At 46.5% G+C, this 21,399-nt stretch overlaps 1 protein-coding gene across 1 annotated transcript; it reads right to left on the bottom strand.

The window, feature by feature from the left end:
* Positions 1–16,847: 16,847 nt before the first annotated feature.
* On the bottom strand, positions 16,848–19,038 carry DRD1 (dopamine receptor D1). Its single transcript, XM_009814014.2, has 2 exons — positions 18,933–19,038; positions 16,848–18,217 (listed from the first exon to the last, which is right to left on the bottom strand). The coding sequence occupies exons 1-2, from the start codon at positions 19,036–19,038 to the stop codon at positions 16,848–16,850; spliced, it is 1,476 nt and encodes a 491-aa protein (XP_009812316.2).
* Positions 19,039–21,399: the final 2,361 nt, after the last annotated feature.

Below are 21,399 nucleotides of genomic sequence, written 5' to 3'. Positions count from 1 at the left end.
ATGGCTGAATGACTTATCCAAAAGTGATTGCTTTTCTGATCCCAGGTCCCTTGTGTTATGGCAACATTATCCTATTACTTTCAAAATCACTCATGTGGCTTTTTTTAATTATGATTTGACTCTTCTGTAAGGTAACACGCTGACCATCTGGAGCCTGTCAGCTCTACCCAAGGTATGTAAAGCCACTGGCAGCTCCATGCACCAACACGGACAGGACAGCAAAGCGTAAACAGCCCCAAGGCTGTGCCTGCTGGTACAGGACCAGGGAGAGGTCAAAGGTTTCGTGCTTCACCCATGTCACCCAGAAGCAGCATCTTCTGTAGCTGTCGCTGCCCGCAGGTCAGGGTGGGACTCGACCATTCACTCCAGCTGATGGGAAATGCTTTTCTTGATGAAACACAAGCCCACCCATACATAAATGAATGCATCCTATTGCTCCCTGCAGGAAACGGCCGGGGCTTTGCTTGCTCCCGGTGATAGGGAATATTCCTGTTCCATGGCAGGGAGGTGGACGAGTGGATGGCTCATAGCAGGAAGAAATACTGTAGTTGCTGAAAATGTGAGTGAAGGAATGTGACCCAGAGGAATATGAAGGCTGGTTTTGTCCTCTCCCTCCTTTTCCTTCTCTCCCTTTGAGACTGCAGCTTTTCCATCAGCCTGGATGGTTTCTTTCTCTTTGTCCAAGCTTTCCATAAGCTTTAGGGGAAAATAAACAGACCAACACTAGCCATTAGCCCAGGCACAGAGGAGCTGGTTGCTGCAGTGGTTAGCGGTGAGCCCAGCAGGAGGGGATACCTCTTGGGTGTCTGAAGAAGAAATCATGTATGGGGTGGTCGGACCATTACAGGAGGTCACGCTGCGACATGTGGCAGTGGAGTCGATCCTCCAGGCTTTCTCTCCTCTCCCTAGAAAGCTTCAAACACTGGAGAAATTGGTCGGGAAGAAAGTGAGGACATCCGTAAAATAAAAGAAATACTTTCAGGAGGGAGACACAAAAGGGCTGAGGTGTCCGTTCCTCCTGAGATGCTCCAGAAAATGAAAACTGCAGCTTGATCCATTTCTTGGTTCTTTCAGACAAACTCAGATCCTCAATCTAAGCAATTTCTGTCCTTCTCCCTTCCTATCAGCTCCTTCAAAAGTCCTGGATACCTGAAATGGAAATGAATCGTGTAAAGGAAGTCTGGATTTGTCTTTCATTTCTGGTAATAAAAAAATCTTCCTTTGATCCTGTATCCTGCAAAATGTCACGCTCGTTGCCTGAGTCTGTCAGCAAACCAAATTATGGAGCTGCCATGTTTTTGCTGCCTCTCAATTTGTGTGATGCAAGAATTGTAATGGATTCTGCTTCTTTAGGCTCAGACAAATATCAGCAATTTAGTTGCTTCCCCTTAAGCTTGGGTTTGGAAAGTGGATGGGAGCATTAGGAAAACAGGATCACTTAAGTGGGTTTTTTCAGTCAGCTAAGAAAAAAAAATTGTAACTATGATGCCTAGAAGCACAAAAATTAATTTAAACAATTCTCCACCCCACCCCCTCATTTTAATACCTAAAAAAAGCCACATCTACTTGAAATACAGAGCCAGAATGCAGCTTGCTTTTGTTTCAGACCCCTTTGTACAGTCTTAATCAGAAAAAATCCCATTCAGAGAGACTAGAAACACACAGAGGAGGGTTGGGGTTTTCTTTAATGTCACAGATTATTTTAAATGTGTAACATTTTGCAAGAAAACACAATCCTGCAAAGCTGCTGCAAGCAATTCCTGCTTCAAAGCAGGCATATGCGATGCCTGAAGCCAGACCACAGAAACTCTCTGCATGGTGGATTGGGAACACGAGTCAGATATGTTGTTAGTATGAGGCAAAATTGGTGTGAATTCCAGCAATGCAGGCTGACAGCCTTGTGGAGACTGTTTCCCCCCAAGCTGCTGCCCAAGAAACCCTTCTGGAGTTAGGTTTGAGCATCACGGGTGGGAGCAGCAATTCACCAGCGTTGATCCTTGATGCCGGCAGCATGTTATGAGTGGGATACTACTCCTTTTTTTCAGATTCACCAAATTCCTCGTGCCTCTCCCCCATCTTTTGCCTCAATGTGAATGGAAGCTCCAGCTGTTCGTTTTCCTTTTTAGTTTTGTTGTTCAAGTCCTCTCAAGCTGTGTCAGCTTTAATAGGAAAGACTTCTGCGGGTTTCATTTCCTAGATGGCAATGCTGGAATCACCCTGGGCACACAACTGTCAATTAAACACACTCATGCAAGCAAGTGATTAGCTCTGTCTTCCCTTTCAGACACTCTGGTGCATCCTTTCATTAAAGATCAAAAAAAATCCAAATGAAACTTCTTCCTCTTTGTTATTAAACCCTTAATATTGGAGGAGAGAGCCCAACCTCACAGCCAGCGCTGTGGGGCTGGGATTGGAGAGTCCTGGGTTCCCACCCTCCATCCTCAGCACTGTTCCCCATTTGCTTGTAACTTTTCTGTACCATTCACCAAGAGGTGTCTTGTCTAGCTGGACAGCCTTCTCTGGGCAGGAAACCTGCTCAGCCCTGTTCTTCCACCTTTTCTAATAACAACTGAAAAATACCTTAGCTCCTTTCTGTTAACCTACTCGTGCAATAAGGCGATTCTGCTGCAAGAACAGTAATTTTCATTTCTTTTATGTTTAAACTGAAATGTCTCAGGTAGGCAGGTGCAGACCTCCCTGGGAGCATCAAAATGGGGTTTTGAAGGCACAGGATGGAGACTGCTTCTCCTCTCACCCGTGGTACCACCATAGTCAAAGCAGGGAAAATCCTCCTCTGCCTCTGCAGACCTTCCTTGTCTTAGGTCATGCTCAAAAGCTCAGTGGAGGTGAGCCCAGTCGCAGGTGGAAGAAGGAGCACACTTGGTGGGGATGCACTCATTAGAGCTGCTCAACATACTCCTGAGCACATGCAAAGTGAGGTGGCTCCAGAAACACCTAAATTGCTGAACTTTAGGTGTATTTTTCCCTGCTGGAATAGCAAAATCCAACAGAAGGCACCAGCACCAGCCACCTTCAGAACTGTCTGCCCTCACTCCAAAGCACAGCAGCCTTTGAGCTTCTCCTCACAACAGCCATAAATTTTCGTCTGGGAAATGCAACTTTCTTTTTTCTCCTGTTCTCTTACACTGCATTGACTTTGCTGTTGTGACTGACACTTTAAAAGTTTGTAGATTTGCCTGAGGCACATATCCAGCATAGAAAAATCTCTATCCAAACGGCTGAGGTTCAGCAAAGAGATAAGTGACTGAAAAAAGGGTCTTCTGAGGGAAACATCAGACAGTCTTAAGGTAGTCTGGAATTTCATCTGAATCACATTGTGCTAATCAGCGGGGGAACCATGCGTGCAGAACTTTGCAATCTCATATATGCCAGGATAAATCTAATGCAAATCCCAGGGAATAAATTATATTGCTGTGGATTTATTCAGCTGTAATAGATCAACATTTGTCCCTCAGTGACTCCAACATTTATTTCCTGTGTGTACAGTCTCTTCCCTGCTAATGCATCCCCACGGGAGGGAACGTTTCTTCTGCTAAGCAGGAAACAGGGGAAGAAACCAATTGCATTTTGCTTGATGGGAGAATTTCAAGTGTAGAATTACTCTGAGACGGGGCCTCCTATCTCAAATGAATGCAGATATGTAAACATACCCCCACATGGAAAAAAAGTGATAAACTCAGATTGTGAAGATCTGGAATAGAAAATCCTCAAAGCTCAAGAGGATTCATTCCTGAAAACACCTTTCACATTAATTCAGAAAGAGACCAGTTGTCCAGTTTCTTGTAAACATGCACCCTGCTTTCTGCGTGCTGTAGGATGCATCAGAAATTAAGTAGCTGCTCATCTGGCACTGTCTCTTTCCCTAAACTTGCTGATTAGAAAGTGCTCCCAGGCAGAGCAGGGATTGCCTGAGCCTTGTTTCTAATCTTGTTCCAAATGACACAGATAGTCAAGTTAACCAGATGCACTCCACACAGATCCCACGCAGCAGAGCTGCTCCCAGCCCTTGCCGTGAGACAGGAGCGAGGCAGCAGCGTTAGTGTGCTTTGTCGTGACATTGGCACGGCCGGATCCAGCTCCCTGCTGCAGCACATGCCTGAGGAGAGCAACAGGCACACAGAAACAGCAAAATGCTTTCGTGAACACTTTATTGCTTAGATTTTGCTTAACTCATTGTTTTCCAGTAAACATCATAATTTTATGTGACTATATTTCAGTTGACTCCTTAATTCCTTTCCATGACTCTTCTTTTTAGGTGTTGACCAGATAGCTTTTGCAATCAGAAAATGTCTGGGATGGGAAACCTTTCTCACCAGGGCGATTTGGTGAGAAACTGCAACCCAGACCGAGCGAGAAGCAGCAGGCTGTACCAAGAGCTGGGAACTCTAGGACCTAAAATCACGACCAAGTTTTTGCTCTCCTTTCTCATGCAAGCACGCCAATACCTTTGATCCCAGTTCCCAGTTCACATGGAGAAAGCAAAGTGCAATGGCTCCATGTGCTTCCTAATGATGCTGCATAAGGGTCCGAAACTGTCCATGCCTCAGAAAGGTTTATTTTGTGGGGTAACCCAAGGCAAGAATTTCTCTTCCATCTAGAGCACAGTGGATATTCATGCAGGAAAATCATCTTTAATCCTCTTTCCCAAATTTTTTTGCGAGTGTTAACTTAGTCTTCATAGGGATGACTGAAAGGAATCACAGATGTCCAAGAATCAAATACGGTTGTTCCACCTCACAGCGAGTTCTGCATTGGTGGGGAGGATGTCTGGGATTTTTTGGGGGGTATTTTTCAGCATTAAATATTTTCTGGCCAGCTCAGAATTCAGACTCATGAAGTCTGCACATTTAATCCCAAATCTTTTCTATAATTAGGGAGCAGTCCACAGCATGACTGGGATGAAAGAAAAAAAAAATATACTAAATGTTTCTCAACTGTAGCTGAAGTTTGGTGTCCATGTCTAGACACACAACTTTTCCTGCAGTGGTAATCATTGGTTTTGATTAGAAAATTGTTCTTTCTCCAGTTCTAGCCTCACAAGGCAGAATTACTACTTGGCAGCTGAGATCTGAGAAAGGTCAGAGGCCGGCCAGTTAAAAGTAATAATTTTCCGGTTTAATGAAAAGATATTATTTGTTGTATTTTTCTGTATCCTCCTTGGAAGCAAATGTTGTTTTACTGCAAGGCTCTGACTGCAGTTACACATCACATGGGAGTCCAATGGTAGGGAATAGCACTTATAGCATTAAAAATGCATTCACCGTGTATCAAACCAAAAAAGCATGCCTCTTGGCAGCATTGTTGGCCTGATTTTGGCTGCAGAATGAATAAAATCAAGGCTTCCACTGAAATTCCAGCATCAGCTCCTGCTGTAGCTCCTGAGCTGCAGGTAGGGAGACCACATAGGGAGGCAAATCTGGGCAGCCTCTGGGGAGCTGGGGGCGTGGGTGCCCCCTTCATCAGCCATGCAGAAGACACTGTGCTTGGGCAGCGCTTGCTGAGCATCCCAAGGGCTCCGTGTCGAGTTGCAATGAGTCTGTGGGATTGGGTCAGTAACATTCACCTCCTGAAATTGCCATTTTTTTCTAAAGCAAAACCACCCCTGGCCAGCCCAGGCTGTCTCTGCCCACCAGAAAGCGCTTGCTCACCCGGGCAGTCCCATTAGTGCCAGCAGCAGTAGTCACAGCAATAATTTCTTGCTGTCGTAGTTTAGTCCCAGCCGGCAACTAAGCACTGCACAGCCTCTCGCTCACTGACCCCCGTCGGGATGGGGGAGAGAATCGGAGGGTAAAAGTGAGAAAACTCGTGGGTTGAGATAAAGACAGTTTAATAGGTAAAGCAAAAGCCACGCATGCAAGCGAAGCAAAACAAGGAATTCATTCACCACTTCCCATGGTCAGGCAGGTGTTCAGCCATCTCCAGGAAAGCTCCATCATGCGTAACCGTTACTCGGGAAGACAGACACCATTACTCCAAATGTCCCCCCTTTCCTTCTTCTTCCCCCAGCTTTACATGCTGAGCATGACATCACAGGGTATGGAATATCCCTTTGGTCAGTTGGGGTCAGCTGTCCCGGCTGTGTGTCGTCCCCCCCAACTCCTTGTGCACCCCCAGACCACTCGCTGGTGGGGTGGGGTGAGGAGCAGAAAAGGCCCTGACTCTGTGTGAGCCCTGCTCAGCAGTAACTAAAACATCCCTGTGCTATCAACACTGTTTCCAGCACAAATCCAAAACTCAGCCCAGTACTAGCTGCTAGGAAGAAAATTAACTCTGTCCCAGCCAAAACCAGCACACTTGCCAAAGACGGAAAGCTGCTCCTTGAGCTCTGCTGATGGGAGGCACCACGGGAACTCAGGGCAGTTGCTTCGGTAGCACCCACACTGCCTGTCATCACGTACCGGCTGCATGGGCGGGAATGTCTCCTTCTACTCCAAATGGAGCATTCAGGATTAGCTGACCCTGCCCCCAGAAACTGCTCGTTGAGGGACTGTTACAGGCGATGCATTTTCTTTTTTACAGGAGAGGATGATTTCAGAAAGGAACGGAGGAAGCAGAAGTTGCTTGGGATGCCAGCACATGACAGCTGTGAAGGAGATGAACCGGGGAGCGTTACAACGATGCCCTCGTAGCAAACCTAACGGCCACGTCCCCTGAACTCAAATGCCCCAGAGTGCTGTGATAACAGGAGTGATGCCTCCTCCAAGAACAGCAAACAATAATGACAGGAAAGCAGCACTACAATCTCCTCATGTATGTTCCTCCCGCCTCAGCTTCCCACTGAGACAGGTGTGATAGATTGGAAAAAGCTGGAATTAAAGTATGAAATAGCGTTACACCCTGTGTCTGCAGTAACAAACGGTAACTGTGTCCTCCCCGCCATCCCCAGGGAAAGATCGTACATTCATCGCAGGATGCTGGCTTGGATAACAATCACAGAAATCACAATATTCAAGTATGTCCTAGCACTGTGAATAACCCCAGATCTGTCTGTGGTGAGTAGGACTGTGTATCATGAGGCCTATTAATTTGTTTATTTTTCTTGTACAGTTTTTCCATGCACTGTACACACAAGTGACAACCCATGCCGTGACCGTGCATCGTTGCAAACTGTAGCTCACAGGTGCCTGAGAGACAACTTCAAGACTGAGGAACTACTCTGCAGCATTACATGTCATTCTTTTATTTTCCTTAAGGGATTAAAATATAAGGGGCATTTGGATTAACTTAACTGTTGAAACAATTACAGTCCGTTTAGCACACTTGAGTTATGGACACAAGCGAACATCTACTTGCTGCTATCAAAAGAAGCAACATCACAAGACGATGTGGAATTTCCCAGTTCCAGTCAGTTGAGTGAGGAGGGGGAAAACCCAACAACGCACTCAAAACAAGGGAGTCTTTTGAGGTAATTGAGGCATTCGGCCCAAGGAAGGGAAATCCTCGCTTCAGAGGCCATAAACAGCTTCTCAGATAGGAATGTCCTTCTCCCTAACGTCACCCTCCTCCTCAGCTCAGTGTCTCCAGGTTTGTCCGCAGCATTCCTGGGGCACTGTTTCTGGAGCACCTGGGGCAGACCTTAGCGAGCGAGCTGGTGCCTTCGTTATCTACAGGTGCTAATAGTTTTAAAAGATTATATAAAGCACATAGGAAAGTAGCATTCAGGAATGATTTTCTGTTGGCTGTGAGCAAGGAAAGCTGTAACAAAATAAAATAAAATAAAATAAAATAAAATAAAATAAAATAAAATAAAATAAAATAAAATAAAATAAAATACAGAAGCCCTTCCATTTTAAGGAAAAGTGCATTTTCTCCTCAGCAATCCCACCCCACACATCCCTCTCTGCAGCAGTTTGGCTGCGCTCTAAACCCCAGAGGCTTTTACTAGTGACTCTTTCCTACATTTAATTTTGAGCACAGCCAGCAAATGGGGGAGGAAAGGAATCACCAGTCATTTTGAAAAAGAAAGTGACTGAAATATTGAACACTCCATTGATTGCAGCCCGCAGCAAGTAAAGTGTTTCTTTCATTGTGTTGGGTTTGTAGCGGGAATGCACGGTACTGCAGACCAGACCGCAGCACTGTCGCTGGGTTGAGACCAGGGTCTGACTCCTTGCTCACACCGCGTCAGGTCGGCACAGTTTCGGTGCGGTTGCCCTGGTTTACATCTGCGTTAAGGGGGTGGGAATCCAGCCCTTCGCTGATGGCGGTTTTTCCTGAGTTTCAGGATTGATAACTATACTTTATATTCTATTTGCTTTTATCATGCAGCTGGATCTTTACCTAAATTACATGGAGGAGATATTCGTGTTTGCGTGGTAGAGCTGAGTAAATACTGCAAAATAAAATCAATTGCTGAAAAGGGTTTTTGAGCTGGGAAGGAAGGGCTGATGCTTGGCAGTACTGGAGGAGCGCCATTTCAGGGGTTAAGTATCCTGTCACTGACAAAAGGGTATGAGCTCATCGATTTTTTAGCCTTTTCTTGAGAATGTCGCAATCAATACACTGGCTGGGGCTCTCCCCATCCCGCTTCAAAATGTGCATCGTTCACTGGGGAGCTGTGAGTGGGGAGGTACCAACAAACGAGCGCCCTGGGACGCTGCATCCATGCACGTGTGCGCAGGCAGGGGATGTGAAAAGGATCGGAGCCAAGCTTAGACCGTGGCTGTCTTTACACCAGGACTGGATGAGTTAGAGATGGGATCTTGTGCTGTTATGGCAAAAAACTGTTCGCTGTATCAGTTCAAATCACATTCCTACAATTTACTTTATCCTAACAAGTAAAGGAAAAAGAGGCAGAAGGGAGAGAACATGCATAAAAGACAGGGAAGGGGGAAGAAGGAATTTGCTCCTGCTGAAAGGCGGCAAGACGGACACAGAAGGCAGGAATTCATGTGCTGTAGCCTGGGTACAAAAATGGCACTTAGAGGGGTAAAAGTCCCTCTAAGTCCTGGCCAGGGCTCCATCCTCAGGGGGTCTGTTGAGACTGCCAGCAAAAGGCCAATTAATGGCACTTACTATGGTGGAAGTTACCTTTAGATAATTATTCAATTGATTTTAAAATATAACCAATATTGCACAATGAGGAGGACTGCATAGCACAAGTGGAATTACTAAATGGCTAAATGTGACTGCTTACACTGTTTGCTGGGCAATGTTTTTACTAGTGCTACATGCTATTACAAAGCTACCTGTCCTATACGTTATTCTCTCAAGGTAGAAAGAAATATGACTGGAAGTTTCTGCATTACACTGTTATCATCAGAAATCGTCCTCTTATTTTGAAGAATGTTGTATGTGAACAAAATGCATTGAAAATGTTCTATCTTATAAGGATTGTAATGTTATTTAATTAAAATGTTTCTGAAATGTTAACTATTATAATGTTAAAATCTTTCTCCCTTGGAAAACACTGGTGTTCTTTAAGCCATAAGTCTTGCTTTTGAGAAAATTCATTCAAACTGTTTGCAAATAAATCAGGAAAAATATGAAAATGGATTCATTTTAGGACCTACAAAATAGGTATCAACTTGAAAAGTGAATTTTTTGTTCAAAAATAATTTCCCACTGTTCAAAAGCAGATGTTTCCAGGGGGATCCTTTCACTGCTGTCCCACATGCCAATGGACCTTCTGGGAAGCAGCATTTCAGCAGGCATCAGCAGGCTGGAGGAGCTGCTGGAGCAGAGTCTGTTCAGCTGAGAACACAAATCGGTATCAAAGTCTAATACAACCACAGAAGAGCAAAGAGAAGGAAATTGGATGGTACAATTTACAACTTTGCAATCATTATGGAAATAGTTACAAAAGCTTTAGAATTCTAGAAAGTTAAAAAGTACATAACAGCATCCTTATGTCTTTTTTATTTATTTATTTAAAACACCTTTTACCGAGCAATTTCAAAGCCTATGGTTTTACAATTTTCTGAACATTTCATCTCTCGGGCACACATGTGCTCCCAGACAGGCAGAGCACAACCCGCTCTAATTAACTGCACCTCCCGAACCGCCGGCTGCGGCGCAGCCCCTGCCAGTCTCAGCCCGCTGCCGGGGAATCGTGCTCCAGAGCCCAAGGTCACACGCAAAGGACTGCTGGCATTAAAGATCCATCAGTCCTGACAGGTTTGTCCTTTTAATGCAGGCAATACAGGCCTGGTTTATCTCCTGTGGTCTGCTTCTGTAGCAAAGAAATATATTAATTTAAGTTCACGTCTCGTCACTTCACGTGGAGCTATTTTTTTTTCCACCGCTCTCTGAATCTACTAATTGGGAACAATGTATGTTGTATATGTGTATGTATGTGCGTATGAAAGTAGAATTGTTGGTACTCACACAGAATGGCATTGAAAAGATTAGGAAAAGTAATACCATCAGAAACTCCTTCATTAACAAAGAAGGAAAATAAAAACAATCTGAGGAAAATGTCTCAGTGTCTGAATCCATAATTTTCTCTCTCAGAAATTAGGAGAAACTTTGCAATGGTAGCTCAGTTCAGTGAAATGTTTGACTTCTCACATCCATGGAAGGAGAACCTGGGAAGCGAATATTTCTTTCCTTCTGTGTCTTCTTTCAAGATTTCAAAACGTTTCCTTGTCTTAGGAAAATGTGAAATGAATAGGCATTTAATGATCTGAAAATCAAGCGATGGCAGCAGGAAAAGGTTTTGAACAATCTAATTGTTTAATAACAGTCATATCAAATGATTTCATTCTATTTTTAACTTTTTTGTCAATATTTTCAAACCACAGATCTGATCTGAGTTTTAAAAATCTAACATGGCAAAACTGAAAAGTTAAATAAATAAAAAAAAAAGAAATTAATTTTGAAAATGCCAAAACATCCTCTAATGATCTAGCCAAACAACACTTTTTCTATATTTTTTTTTAATTTGAAATATCCCACAAACAGATCTGTTGGGTGGGAACTATTCAAACAGGAAAAAATCCAACTGATTTAAAGGGCAGCTACTTACATAACAAATACAGGCGATGGAGAAAAACACATGTATGAGTTATTTGGAGCAAAGCAAAGTGTAAGTAAGTTAGCTGTACAAATCCCCTACCACACACATTATTACAAATCTCATTTCTTCTTGAGTCAAATCACAGCTCCTCGGCTGAGCATCTGACGGCAGTGCTGAGCGTCTCACGGCAGTGCTGAGCACTCTCAGACTGGACTGAGATCAGCCGGCGTCAGGGCAGCGCAGGCTGTTCCCAGGCTGGCCCCGAAGCAAAAGCCAAATTCCCGGCAGTGATGCAGGGACTGGGACGTGTTTTGGTCCTTGGCTCTGGCCGGGGCAGGGCTGGACCTGAGCTCTTCCTTCATCCGTCTCCTCTGGCCGGCTGGGATCGCGGCGGGGGAGCTGGGGCACAGGGTTTCCCCGGTGCCACCATCCCCAGCACTGCTCCCTTGCAGCCAGACCTGGAGCCCCTCTGCCACTTGCTCTTTTATGGCTCTTCTGCACCAAATCATCTATCTCACCAGGTCCACAGGGTGATGATCAACAAGGCCCAGGGTATCACTTTGATCCCCACGTTGCCTTCCTGGGTGAAACCAACCCCATCCAGAGGGACAGAAACTAAAGCAATGCCATTGACGCCAATCGCGTTACTTCGGTGCGCAACCTGGAGCCCAGGTCTGCTGTCGCTGCTCCGCGTGACTGGTAGCAGGCTTTGCACCACCGCCCTGCCAGCGCCGTCCATCACCGCCGCCCGCACGGGTGCTGAGGAAACTCCTTCGCCAAAAACCGATAGGAACATCCCTCCTGGAAAGGGGGAGGAACAGCCTGGCGGGACGGAAAGGGAAACACAATTGAAATAGAAAAGCAATGGCCATCAGCACAGCAGGGCCAGCAGCCTTCTCCTGTATCATTGCCCAGAGGTTTTTCCTAGAAATAGAATAAACACAGGCATGGCGGAAAATCACCGTTTCATTCTGACCATGATTGTAAAAACAACCAACATGAAAACAGCCATCGTACACTGGATTTACAAGTTCAGCCTCAAAACTACATTTGTAGAAACACGCTTCCAGTGGTGCTTTGGAAAGAGCTGTGCCTGGCTGGGGAGGGCAGCAGGGCCAGCAGCACGGGGCTCTGCAGATCTCTCGGCGAAGGCTGGTGTTCACAAGGGCATCCCTGACTTTGAGATCCAGCCCAGGGAAGGAGCACCAGCATGCAAACCCAGCAGCCGCCCGCGGGGCTCGGGGAGGCAGCCGGACCGCGCAGACCCGCTCACAAGGAAGGGATCGGCGCCAACCTGATCCGAGGCTCATGGCTGGAGCCCGACGCTCTGTTCAGCCCATCTCTACTGCAACAGAACAGCGCAAGAACATTTTGCGCTCTGGGTTTCAATCTTTTAAAAGTTAAGAAACAGATAATGTGGTTTTCCTTATTCTTTAAGTCATATTCCTTGTGTGGCCACATAAGTGGTATCTCTAGGAACATATTCTACTAACATTAAACCAGAAAACCAAAATATTTACTGGAATCATCTGCCTCTCAAGACACTAATCAAAGCAGTTTTTTGAGATTTCAATCAGATTTGGGTGCTTCTGAAAACTGTTGATTTGAAGAAATCCAGGACTGGCTCCCAGTAACAGTGTTATTAAAAGTGTACATCAGCAAAGGCATTTCCTCTTTCATCCTCTATATTTTGTACGCTTTGTTAAGTTAGAAACCCAAATCAGCATAAAATGCTTGCTGAGGGAAGGGAGAAATGTATTCAGATTTAATCTAGTGATTGTGGTTCATTCGTTGCAAGCAGCTCCTTCATCAAGGCCATCAGGTGAATTATTAACCTCTTCCATCCACAAATAGAAAAATACCTTCAGCCATGAGGAAGCAATGCCAAAAAAAAGGTTACGCGGGTTATTTGCAGGCACATTGGAAAGGCACACAGCAAAGCTCCCTCCGCAGCGGAAAATACTGCTTGTGGGGGGTAACGGGGGCAGAAAAGTGCCCGATGCCCGGCAGGGTTGACAGAGTGGCTGTGCTGGTGGGAGCAGTGACATCCCAGAGTCCTGCCTTGCTGCTTCGCAGTGCGTCTGCTTCTGCCCGGCCGTGTATTCCAACACACAGCGAGAAAAACATTCCTGGGGAAGTGTTTCACCAAAGTGGCTGTTATCTCAAAGATGACAAAGATGAACTTCTGCTGCTCTCATCCTCCAGAACAGCAGAGAGGCTGCTGCTGCCTGCTAGCACAGAGCAGTAAGCACTCCTCGCAGGTTACTCACAGGGTTACTACGGCCAAACCTCACCAGTTAACTCCCTGCTATCTGCTCCACCAGAGCCTGGCGTGGGTCTGGCACGTCTCCAGCCCCTGGGGTGCCCCCTGACATTGGTGTAACCGGTATTTTCAGCAGACCACTGGTTTCGAGCAGCTGGAGAGCAGGCGCAGAACAGGTAATACAGCTTCTGAGCAATTAATGCAGGTTAGATGCACATAAATAGAGTAGCAGTTAGCAGGTACGTGCTGCTGGCCCTTCAAGTCACCACTGACGCGGGTCTCCAAGCTCTGCAACAGGTAAGAGAGGAATTTCTGGGCACAGGCTGTGGGAAGGGGACTCGTGGCTGTGCTAGGGGGACAGGAGTTTAATTTGGATTTTCTCCCAAGCAAAGGATTACTGGGGCCAATGAATCCAAATGGGGTGACAGAACAGCTCTGGCAGTGATGAGGGGAAAGGCAGAGAGGACAGGTAAAGAAACCCGCGTTGGGAAGGCGAGAAAATGAAGTGGTAAATGTTGTACATCAGTAAATGAGGATCAAGACAAATTCATGGTATTCTAAAATGTAGGTAAGGGGAAGGAGCCAGAAGCAAAAGTTAGTTTAAATAGAATGGGAGAAAAAACAATAAAATAAACTCATCAAAGTGTCTCCCTTGCCCTGCCTTTAGCAGGGTGCCTCTCACACCAAAGGGAAGCGCCCAGGAGCAATAGCAGACAGCACTTCACCGACCTCCGCAGAGCCCCTCTGAAACTCGGGTCCATCTGCAAGGAGGGAGATCCTGGGACTGCTCCCAGTCACACCAGAGCAAGCATTTATTTCAGAATACAAATCAATCCCATATAAACCAGTACAAAATCAGCATCTTGTTGTACATGATCTCCTTAAATCATATTTTGCCGTTCTATCAGACTGATGGGAGTTCTGCAAATAAAAGCAAATGTAAAAGCAACCACAGAACTTCGTATTTGGCCTGTGTACTTTTTAAGAATCATTCCTCAAGAGTACAGAAAAAAAGCGGGCATCAGCACCATGCAAGGAGGTTTTATCCAGGGAGCTAGGAAAGCCTGGAGGCAGCCGTGACCCCCAGCCTGCCGCCATTCACTGAGCAAGGGAGGGTAGCACTGAAGGACAGGGAGCGGGACATCCCCGCAGCGCGTGCACCAGCTCCCATCCCAGCTGCTGAATGGGTCACGCTGGTAATGCTTGAGGCAGAAGGGACCACGTTTGTTTCTTCATTTGAAAATGAATCTGCTGACAGAGGCAAAAACAAAGTAGAGGGCTGCCACGAGCAGAGGGACACACTGCTGTCCCTCAGCTGCACCCACCATCGCCTCACTTCTGAAATCGTTCATTTTCTTCCAAAAACCAGACACTAGCAGTGGGGCTGCATCTGGCTTTGAAAAGTACTGCACAGTGTGGGGAAAAAAAAAAGAAGAAGAAAAAGCAACAATAAACACACGCTATAAACCGAGTTCACTGCTCTTGTTACACCAAGGCAAAAAAAAATCATTGAAATAAGAGTCACCCGTAGGTCGAGCTTTACACATTTTAACTAGTGACATTAAAGCACAGTGTGGTTGTTTCCAAACTGTGTTTACTGCTTTCAAATCCTAGTTTAGAGCAAGGGCTCAGAGCTCTCTCAGCAGAGAGGACTTTCTCCTGCTTCTAATAAAAATTCCCATCTGCCTCACAGGCGTGATCCCAAATAAGGGCAAATGGAAAAAGAGGAACCGTCCTTGCCTTTAACACAATCCATACAACTGCCAAAAACCAGCATGTATTTAATAAATGCAATGTAGATTGTTTTATTTGACCTTCTGTTCACAAAATAATTTTATTATATGTATGAAAGCAGCATACAGGCAATAAAATTATGAAAACATTCACGATACATAAATACACAGACCTGATGCAGGATGTATATAGTTCATTAGACTTTAAATTTTTTTTCTCTCAGTTCTCTTTTCCTGACAACACATTTTTTTGATATATGTTACGAAAAAGTTGCTCCAAAGGGTATTTTCTCCCATTCAGAAAACAAATAGCTTTCTTTGAATGCTGCTGAATATTGTCACCCAGTGTTCCTGTTGCTAATGTTCACTGATTGCTTTTGGCATTACAAAGGGAAAGCAGCAGGGAAGGACAATGGAAAAGTAGCAGTTTTTTGAATTAAACATTGGCAACTTTTTTGGAGCTCACAGGACGTTTTTGAGGTGGGGGCTGCGGTTCCATCCATATTTAGAAATGTCTTAATCCAAAATGGTAATGAGGCACTATTCCTTATTGAATGGACTATCGACATGGTAATTACTAAAATGTAATGTCCTCCTAGTTTCCAAAGTAAAGCACTAGGTACCTCACTTTTTAATTCTGACCGTGATACAGTAGCAGACAGACAGCATGATCCCGGTGGTACTGCAATAATACAGATGATAATGAGGTTTGGCATGTTTACTACCATTATAACCAATCGTGTTTGTTCAGAAAAGATATCCAAGACTTGAAATAAGAAAAGTCTGAGAAAGATGTTTATCTTACATAAATACAAAACATTATATACTAAGAATTGTTATCTAAGAAGCTTTTCTTCTCAAATTGGATTCTTCTTAAGGTTGTAGTCATATTTAAGGTATTTACAGATCCACAAACTTGACATTCTAGCAAAGTCTTTGTAACATGAAACTTTTTAAAAATAAATAGCAGCAATTTCTTTTATTTCTATAAGGGAAGAGAATTCACAACTCAGTCAACGCTGGTCCTATCTTTTGAAAGAAATCCCACTTTAAAAAAAAAAAGCCCACAAGCAAACAAACTCCACACAGCATCGGTTCTGTTGATTCCTTCATTTCTTGCTGAGCTTCTTTACATTCCTTCGATCCCCTCACCGGCTCTCCATACTATCAGAGCTTGTAATAAAGTGCTGACTGGTTGACTGGTCAAAATGCAGTTATGACACTCCAAAAATATCCCATTATTTAGACATCTTAAATAACATAAATAAAGCTAGATCTGTTATAACATATGAAAAATATCAATTTAAAACAATAAATAAATAAAACCAGTATCAACATGTTACCTCCCAAAGCTTTAAAAATAACCATTCTCATTATAAGGCTCAATTATTCGTCAGAAATAATTTTAAGAAGGCATCTACCTACCTTTACAATCCCTCAGTCTTTAATTAGGACCTGTTAACACCCACTATCACAAGACACAGCAATCTTTTAACTTCTAGTAAACATTAATCTTTAAATACTTAACATTTGTCTTCCGCCTCATTTTAAGCTAGAAATTGGTTTCTCTGTGTGGAGAAGCAGCAATATTTTCTCTTTTCACTGCACTGTATCTAAATTTGTGTATTTTCCTCAGCAGGAACAGCACAGTCTAATATCCTTTTTTTAATGAATTTTCAGTATCTTTTTCTGTTTATTGTTTTAAATGTTAAATTTGCTTTGAATGCCAGGAAAATTAATACTGGACTTGGTGTAAACGTGTATTTCTCCCTAGAGCTTAAAGTTTCTTACTAAAAAATCTTGTATATCTTTTTTTTTTTTAAAAGATTATTACAATATACACTATTAGGTCTTGCTGGGTAAACCTTACTGTTCAGGTTTTATGCTGCCCATTTTGTGTAATGGGATTGATCTTTTCCAAAGAAACATCAGCTTCATAATCCAAGATACCTGACAGTGCTGGAGACATTTTCTCCAAGGTCTTAGATAGTTCACCCTCTTCTTCCTTTTTGAGAGGTTCTTCTTCCGGACAGATAATTGCATGTGGAATCAGATAAACCAGATTAGACTCTTTGGGGCTGGACCCTTTGGGCTCATGTTGGCTCGAAAAAACAACTGCTCCGTTATTGTTAATACTAACAGTCTCTATAGCATTGCTGGACACAGGGCAGAGCCTGTAGCATCCCAGCAGGGTTGAAAATGCCTTGCGGAAATCAGCATTGAAGGCATAAATGATGGGGTTCAGGGAAGAATTAGCCCATCCAAACCAAACAAAAACATCAAAGGTGGTGGAATTAATGCAGAAAGCTTCTGCTCCCTTGGACGGTTGGGTAGGCTCGCAGAAGGGAATCATGCAGTTCAATACAAAAAATGGCAACCAGCAGCACACAAACACCCCCATGATCACCGACAAAGTCTTTAAAACCTTCGTCTCCCTCTTGAAGGACATTTTGAAGTTGCTCTCTGGTTGCTGGCAGTCCATACTGCTTCTGTTGCCGCTCGTGTTCTGGCAGTTCTTGGCATGCACTGCTGCTCTTTCCAAAGCTGAGATGCGACGTATTTGCTTCTGAGCAATCCGGTATATCCTCGTGTAAGTTACTATCATGATGGCCACAGGTATATAGAAGCTAATTAGAGAAGAGGAGATGGCATACATCCTGTTTAGGCTAGAATCACAGTTGTCCGTGCTTATACCTTGTAAACTGGCATTTAGGTCCAAAAAGCTTGTGGTTGTAGCCTTGTGCCAGTTCAGCTGTACAGGGATGAAGGAAATCAACACGGACAAAGTCCACGCCACGCTGATCATGACGAAGGCTGCCTTGGGGGTCATTTTCCTCTCATACCTAAATGGGCTGGAGATGGCCCAGTATCTGTCCACACTAATGACACAGAGATTTAAGATGGAGGCTGTTGAGCACATAATATCAAAGGCCACCCAGATGTTGCAAAATGAACCAAAAGGCCAGAAACCGGCGATCTCAGCCACAGCTTTCCACGGCATGACCAAAACTGCCACTAAGAGATCTGACACGGCCAAGGAGATGACAAAGAAGTTGGTCACCTTGGACCTCAGGTGGCGAAACCTAATGACAGCTGCACAGACCAGCGTGTTTCCCAGCAGCGTGGAGAGGATCAGCAGCGAGAGGAAGCATCCCGTGAGGATCCGAAAGGAAGAGTCCCTTTCCACCAGCAACCCTTCCCCGTCCATAGTGGTGTCGTTCCAAGTCATAGTTTCTCCTGAGGGAAAATCATATCATGATTTTCATGATGACATCAGCTCCTTTCCTTGCAGAGATCAGAGACATCAGACGTCCATTAATTACTCATCACCAAAGAGACCAAAGGTCCTTTCTTACGGTCCCTTTGCCCCTGCATGGACCTCGCCCACTTTCAATCTCCCTGAACACTGAAAGCTCTATAAGCAGGAACTGAAAATGCAGAAATACAGTCCACCCTACAGACTGGTTTCTTTAAGTAATCCCTTCAGAAACACACTGCACCACCCCAGCATGAAGTAGCCTAAGTCAGACAGCTCACCTGCAAATGTTCTGCTGCTGTCCTCTGCAAATATACCCCACAGACAGGAAAGCAATCACTTTTCCATGCTTGCATATATTCCCACTTAAATAGGCTATTGATCGAGTGTTTCCAGCGTCCATTGCACTAGCCCTTCGTATTTACCAAAGCGCACTATATGAGGTGCTTTTTATCTAGTTTAGTTTCCTCTGTGTCTCACACTCCATCCTTCCTCCTTGGCACACTCCTGTTACAAAATGCATCAGTTCTCAGTTTCTGGGTAGCGTCAGAGAGCAATTCTTCACTTTGTTTCAAAGTGGTTTACATTTCAGAGACAAAGAAAATAAACATACAGTACGTGCGTTTTAAAGGTTTTCAGTAAGAAGTAGCTCAGGTTATTTAATTTTGTTTAAATGAGAAATGCTGGCTCCTACCTTCCACCTCTGATTCTCTGTTTGCTCTGGGATGCAGGGCCGACTCTCCTCCTCTTTTAGTTTTGGAATTGCATAGCAAATCTTACATACAAAACCAACACAGAAACACTGCATTGCATCAAGCGTGTGTGTGTTTTGTTCCCTGAAAGTGCAAATTGGCAGGGGAGAAGTAAAAACAGGAGCTGGCAGAGTTTGACCATCAGGAGTTAGTTTTCAAGGGAGCAGCAGGTCTGCGCTGTCGGACCGTGCGTGACGGACCCCACCGGCGTGTGCCCAGCTACCTCCATCCCACGGTCCCTGCCGATCACTCCGCAAACTTTCTTGGCCGGATCAGTCCCAGTCCCACTTTGTACATCCCGTCGAAGCGGCACATCAGGGCAAATCATCCCAGGCAAAAGGCACGGTATTCCCAACGCTGGCAAGAGCCGGGTACCAGTTCTTTCTTCTGTCGTTCCCTGGACGGAGAAAGAAGGGCGAGAGGAGGAGAAGGACCTGAGTGACCTCCCCTCGGCCACGACGCGGGGTGCGACGCCGGCGGTGCCCGCAGCGGGTTCCAGCGGGGACAAGTCGCTTCAACGCTCCGCTGCCAGGTTATAGCTCTCCACAACTACCCCGGAATAATCCCACCTCCTGCCCAGCGGGGCTGCGCTCCAGGGATCGGGTCCAGCTTTCACCATCCTTTGTCCCTCTCAGAAAGGCGCAGGCAGCTCCTCACGCTCTCCCGCAGCCTGCCCCGGGCCGCGCACCTCCGGTGCCGGGGGGTCCCGGCGGCAAAGGCGTTCTTCTGCCCGGGGCAGGGCTCGGCAGCATCGCCCCTCCGGGAAAGGTCTGTCTGCCCCGCGTCTCCTTCCTAAAGGATTAAGACAAGGGAAAGACAGGCATGGAGGCACGCAGCGGGCAAAAAGCAACCCCCCTTCGCCTCCTCTAACATCTTCGGTCGGGCGCAGCTTCCTCTGGGCAGCCTCTCCCCGGTTTTTCTGCCTCCCTCGGGAATAACGTCCCGGCCAGCCAGGACGAGAGGCAAAGCCGGGCTCCTGGCGCGGCTGTCCTGGAGTTTGGCGCAAACGGGATTACTTTGCCCCGTCCTGAGCTCCGCCGAGCTCCGGGACGCCTGGGGGACTGCGTGATGCCCCGGCGCTGCGAGCCAGCCGAGTTCAATTAACTGATGCAGAAAGTAAGTACCGGCACCTAACTTTCGGGCTGGGCGAGGCTCTGGGGGCGGGCCGCAGGCCGAGGCACCCGCGGCTTCCCCGACCCCCAGGGGAGCAGCGCTACCCGCAGGGCGCGCTCGGGAAGGGGCGGGGGGGGCGGCCGGGACCCCTCCCGGTACAGCGGGGAAGGGGCGGCAAGCGCGGCGGCGGTACTCACCGGCGCGGGGAGGGCCGGGGCTGGCGGCGGGCTGCAGCCGGGGCAGCGCACCGCTCCGCGCCGCCTCTCCGCCGCCTGGCGCAGCCCCGCGCCCCCGCGGCTCCCGGCGCAGCCGCGGCCGCCGGGCTCCCTCTCCTGGGCGGCCGCGGCCCCGCGCCCCGCCGCGCCGCCCCGCGGAGGCGGCCGCCAGCCCCGCCGGGGCGCAAGGCAGCCCCGAGGGGCAGGGCTGCGCCGGGATGCCCCGCGCCCCCCCCCCCGCCGCCGCAGCCCGAGCCCGCCGGCAGACGGGCTTAAACCCCGGGCTGGTAGCACAGGCGGAGGGCATCGGTATCCCGGCGCGTAGGCAGGGAGGGAGCGGGGGGAAAGCCCAAAGCGCAGGTTCCCAGGGGGGCGCAGCTGCCTGAGGACCCGCATCCTGACTGACTTGTTCGAGACCAGGCGAGGGGACAGCGGAGGAACAACCGGCTCCGGCTCTCCGGGCCCGCCGGAGCCTCGGAGCGGGCACCCCCGGACGGCCGGGGCGGAGTTTCGGGCCCCTGGCGCTGTGTCCGCAGGGAGAACCCAGCGCAACGAACCGCCGTCCTTCCGCGCAAAAATCTGCCCCCCTTCAAAGCGTATTTTCTTTGCGAAAATCCTTCAAGTAATCACCAAGACCAGAGCGGTTACGTCTCAACCCCCTTCTTCCTCCAAAAGGTTTTTTTTCTTTCTTACCTTACCCACAACAGGCAACGGAAGAAGATGAACATACTCATTTGCAAGTTGCTACCTTTGTATAGGAATCTTGCTCAAAAAAAATCAGAAAATTAAGATAAAAGACATCGCAGGGAGATTAAAAACCTCCTAGAAGAACACATAAGCTCACTAAGTTGTCAAGATAAATTTCATAGGGTTCAGCATTAGTGGAGTTGCTTTTGTGCTATCTATGATTTTTCATAATGTCACTAAAAGCAGATACAGTGCTAAGCTAACCTTGACTAGCTAACTAAAACGCTTGTTTTCCTTTCCCCCTCTCTTTCTTTTTTTTTTTAACTGCTTCTCAGTAAGTTCTCATTCCCCCCCTTCTTATTATCCTGTCCTTTATTCATCATTCATCCCTAGAGGAGGGTG

This window comes from Gavia stellata, chromosome 16 (genome assembly GCF_030936135.1).
Source record: "Gavia stellata isolate bGavSte3 chromosome 16, bGavSte3.hap2, whole genome shotgun sequence".
In the NCBI taxonomy this organism is placed as follows: Eukaryota; Metazoa; Chordata; class Aves; order Gaviiformes; family Gaviidae; genus Gavia; species Gavia stellata.
Note: the sequence above shows the minus strand (reverse complement) of the source record. Positions and strands in the feature narration are given on the sequence as shown.

Excerpts from the sequence above, each read along its gene's own strand:
- DRD1 (XM_009814014.2), bottom strand. The coding sequence starts at position 19,038 with ATGCAGTGTTTCTGTGTTGGTTTTGTATGTAAGATTTGCTATGCAATT. Across the intron at positions 18,218-18,932 it reads AGAGCAAACAGAGAATCAGA|CCTCAGGAGAAACTATGACT; the intron begins GGTGGAAGGTAG and ends GATATGATTTTC.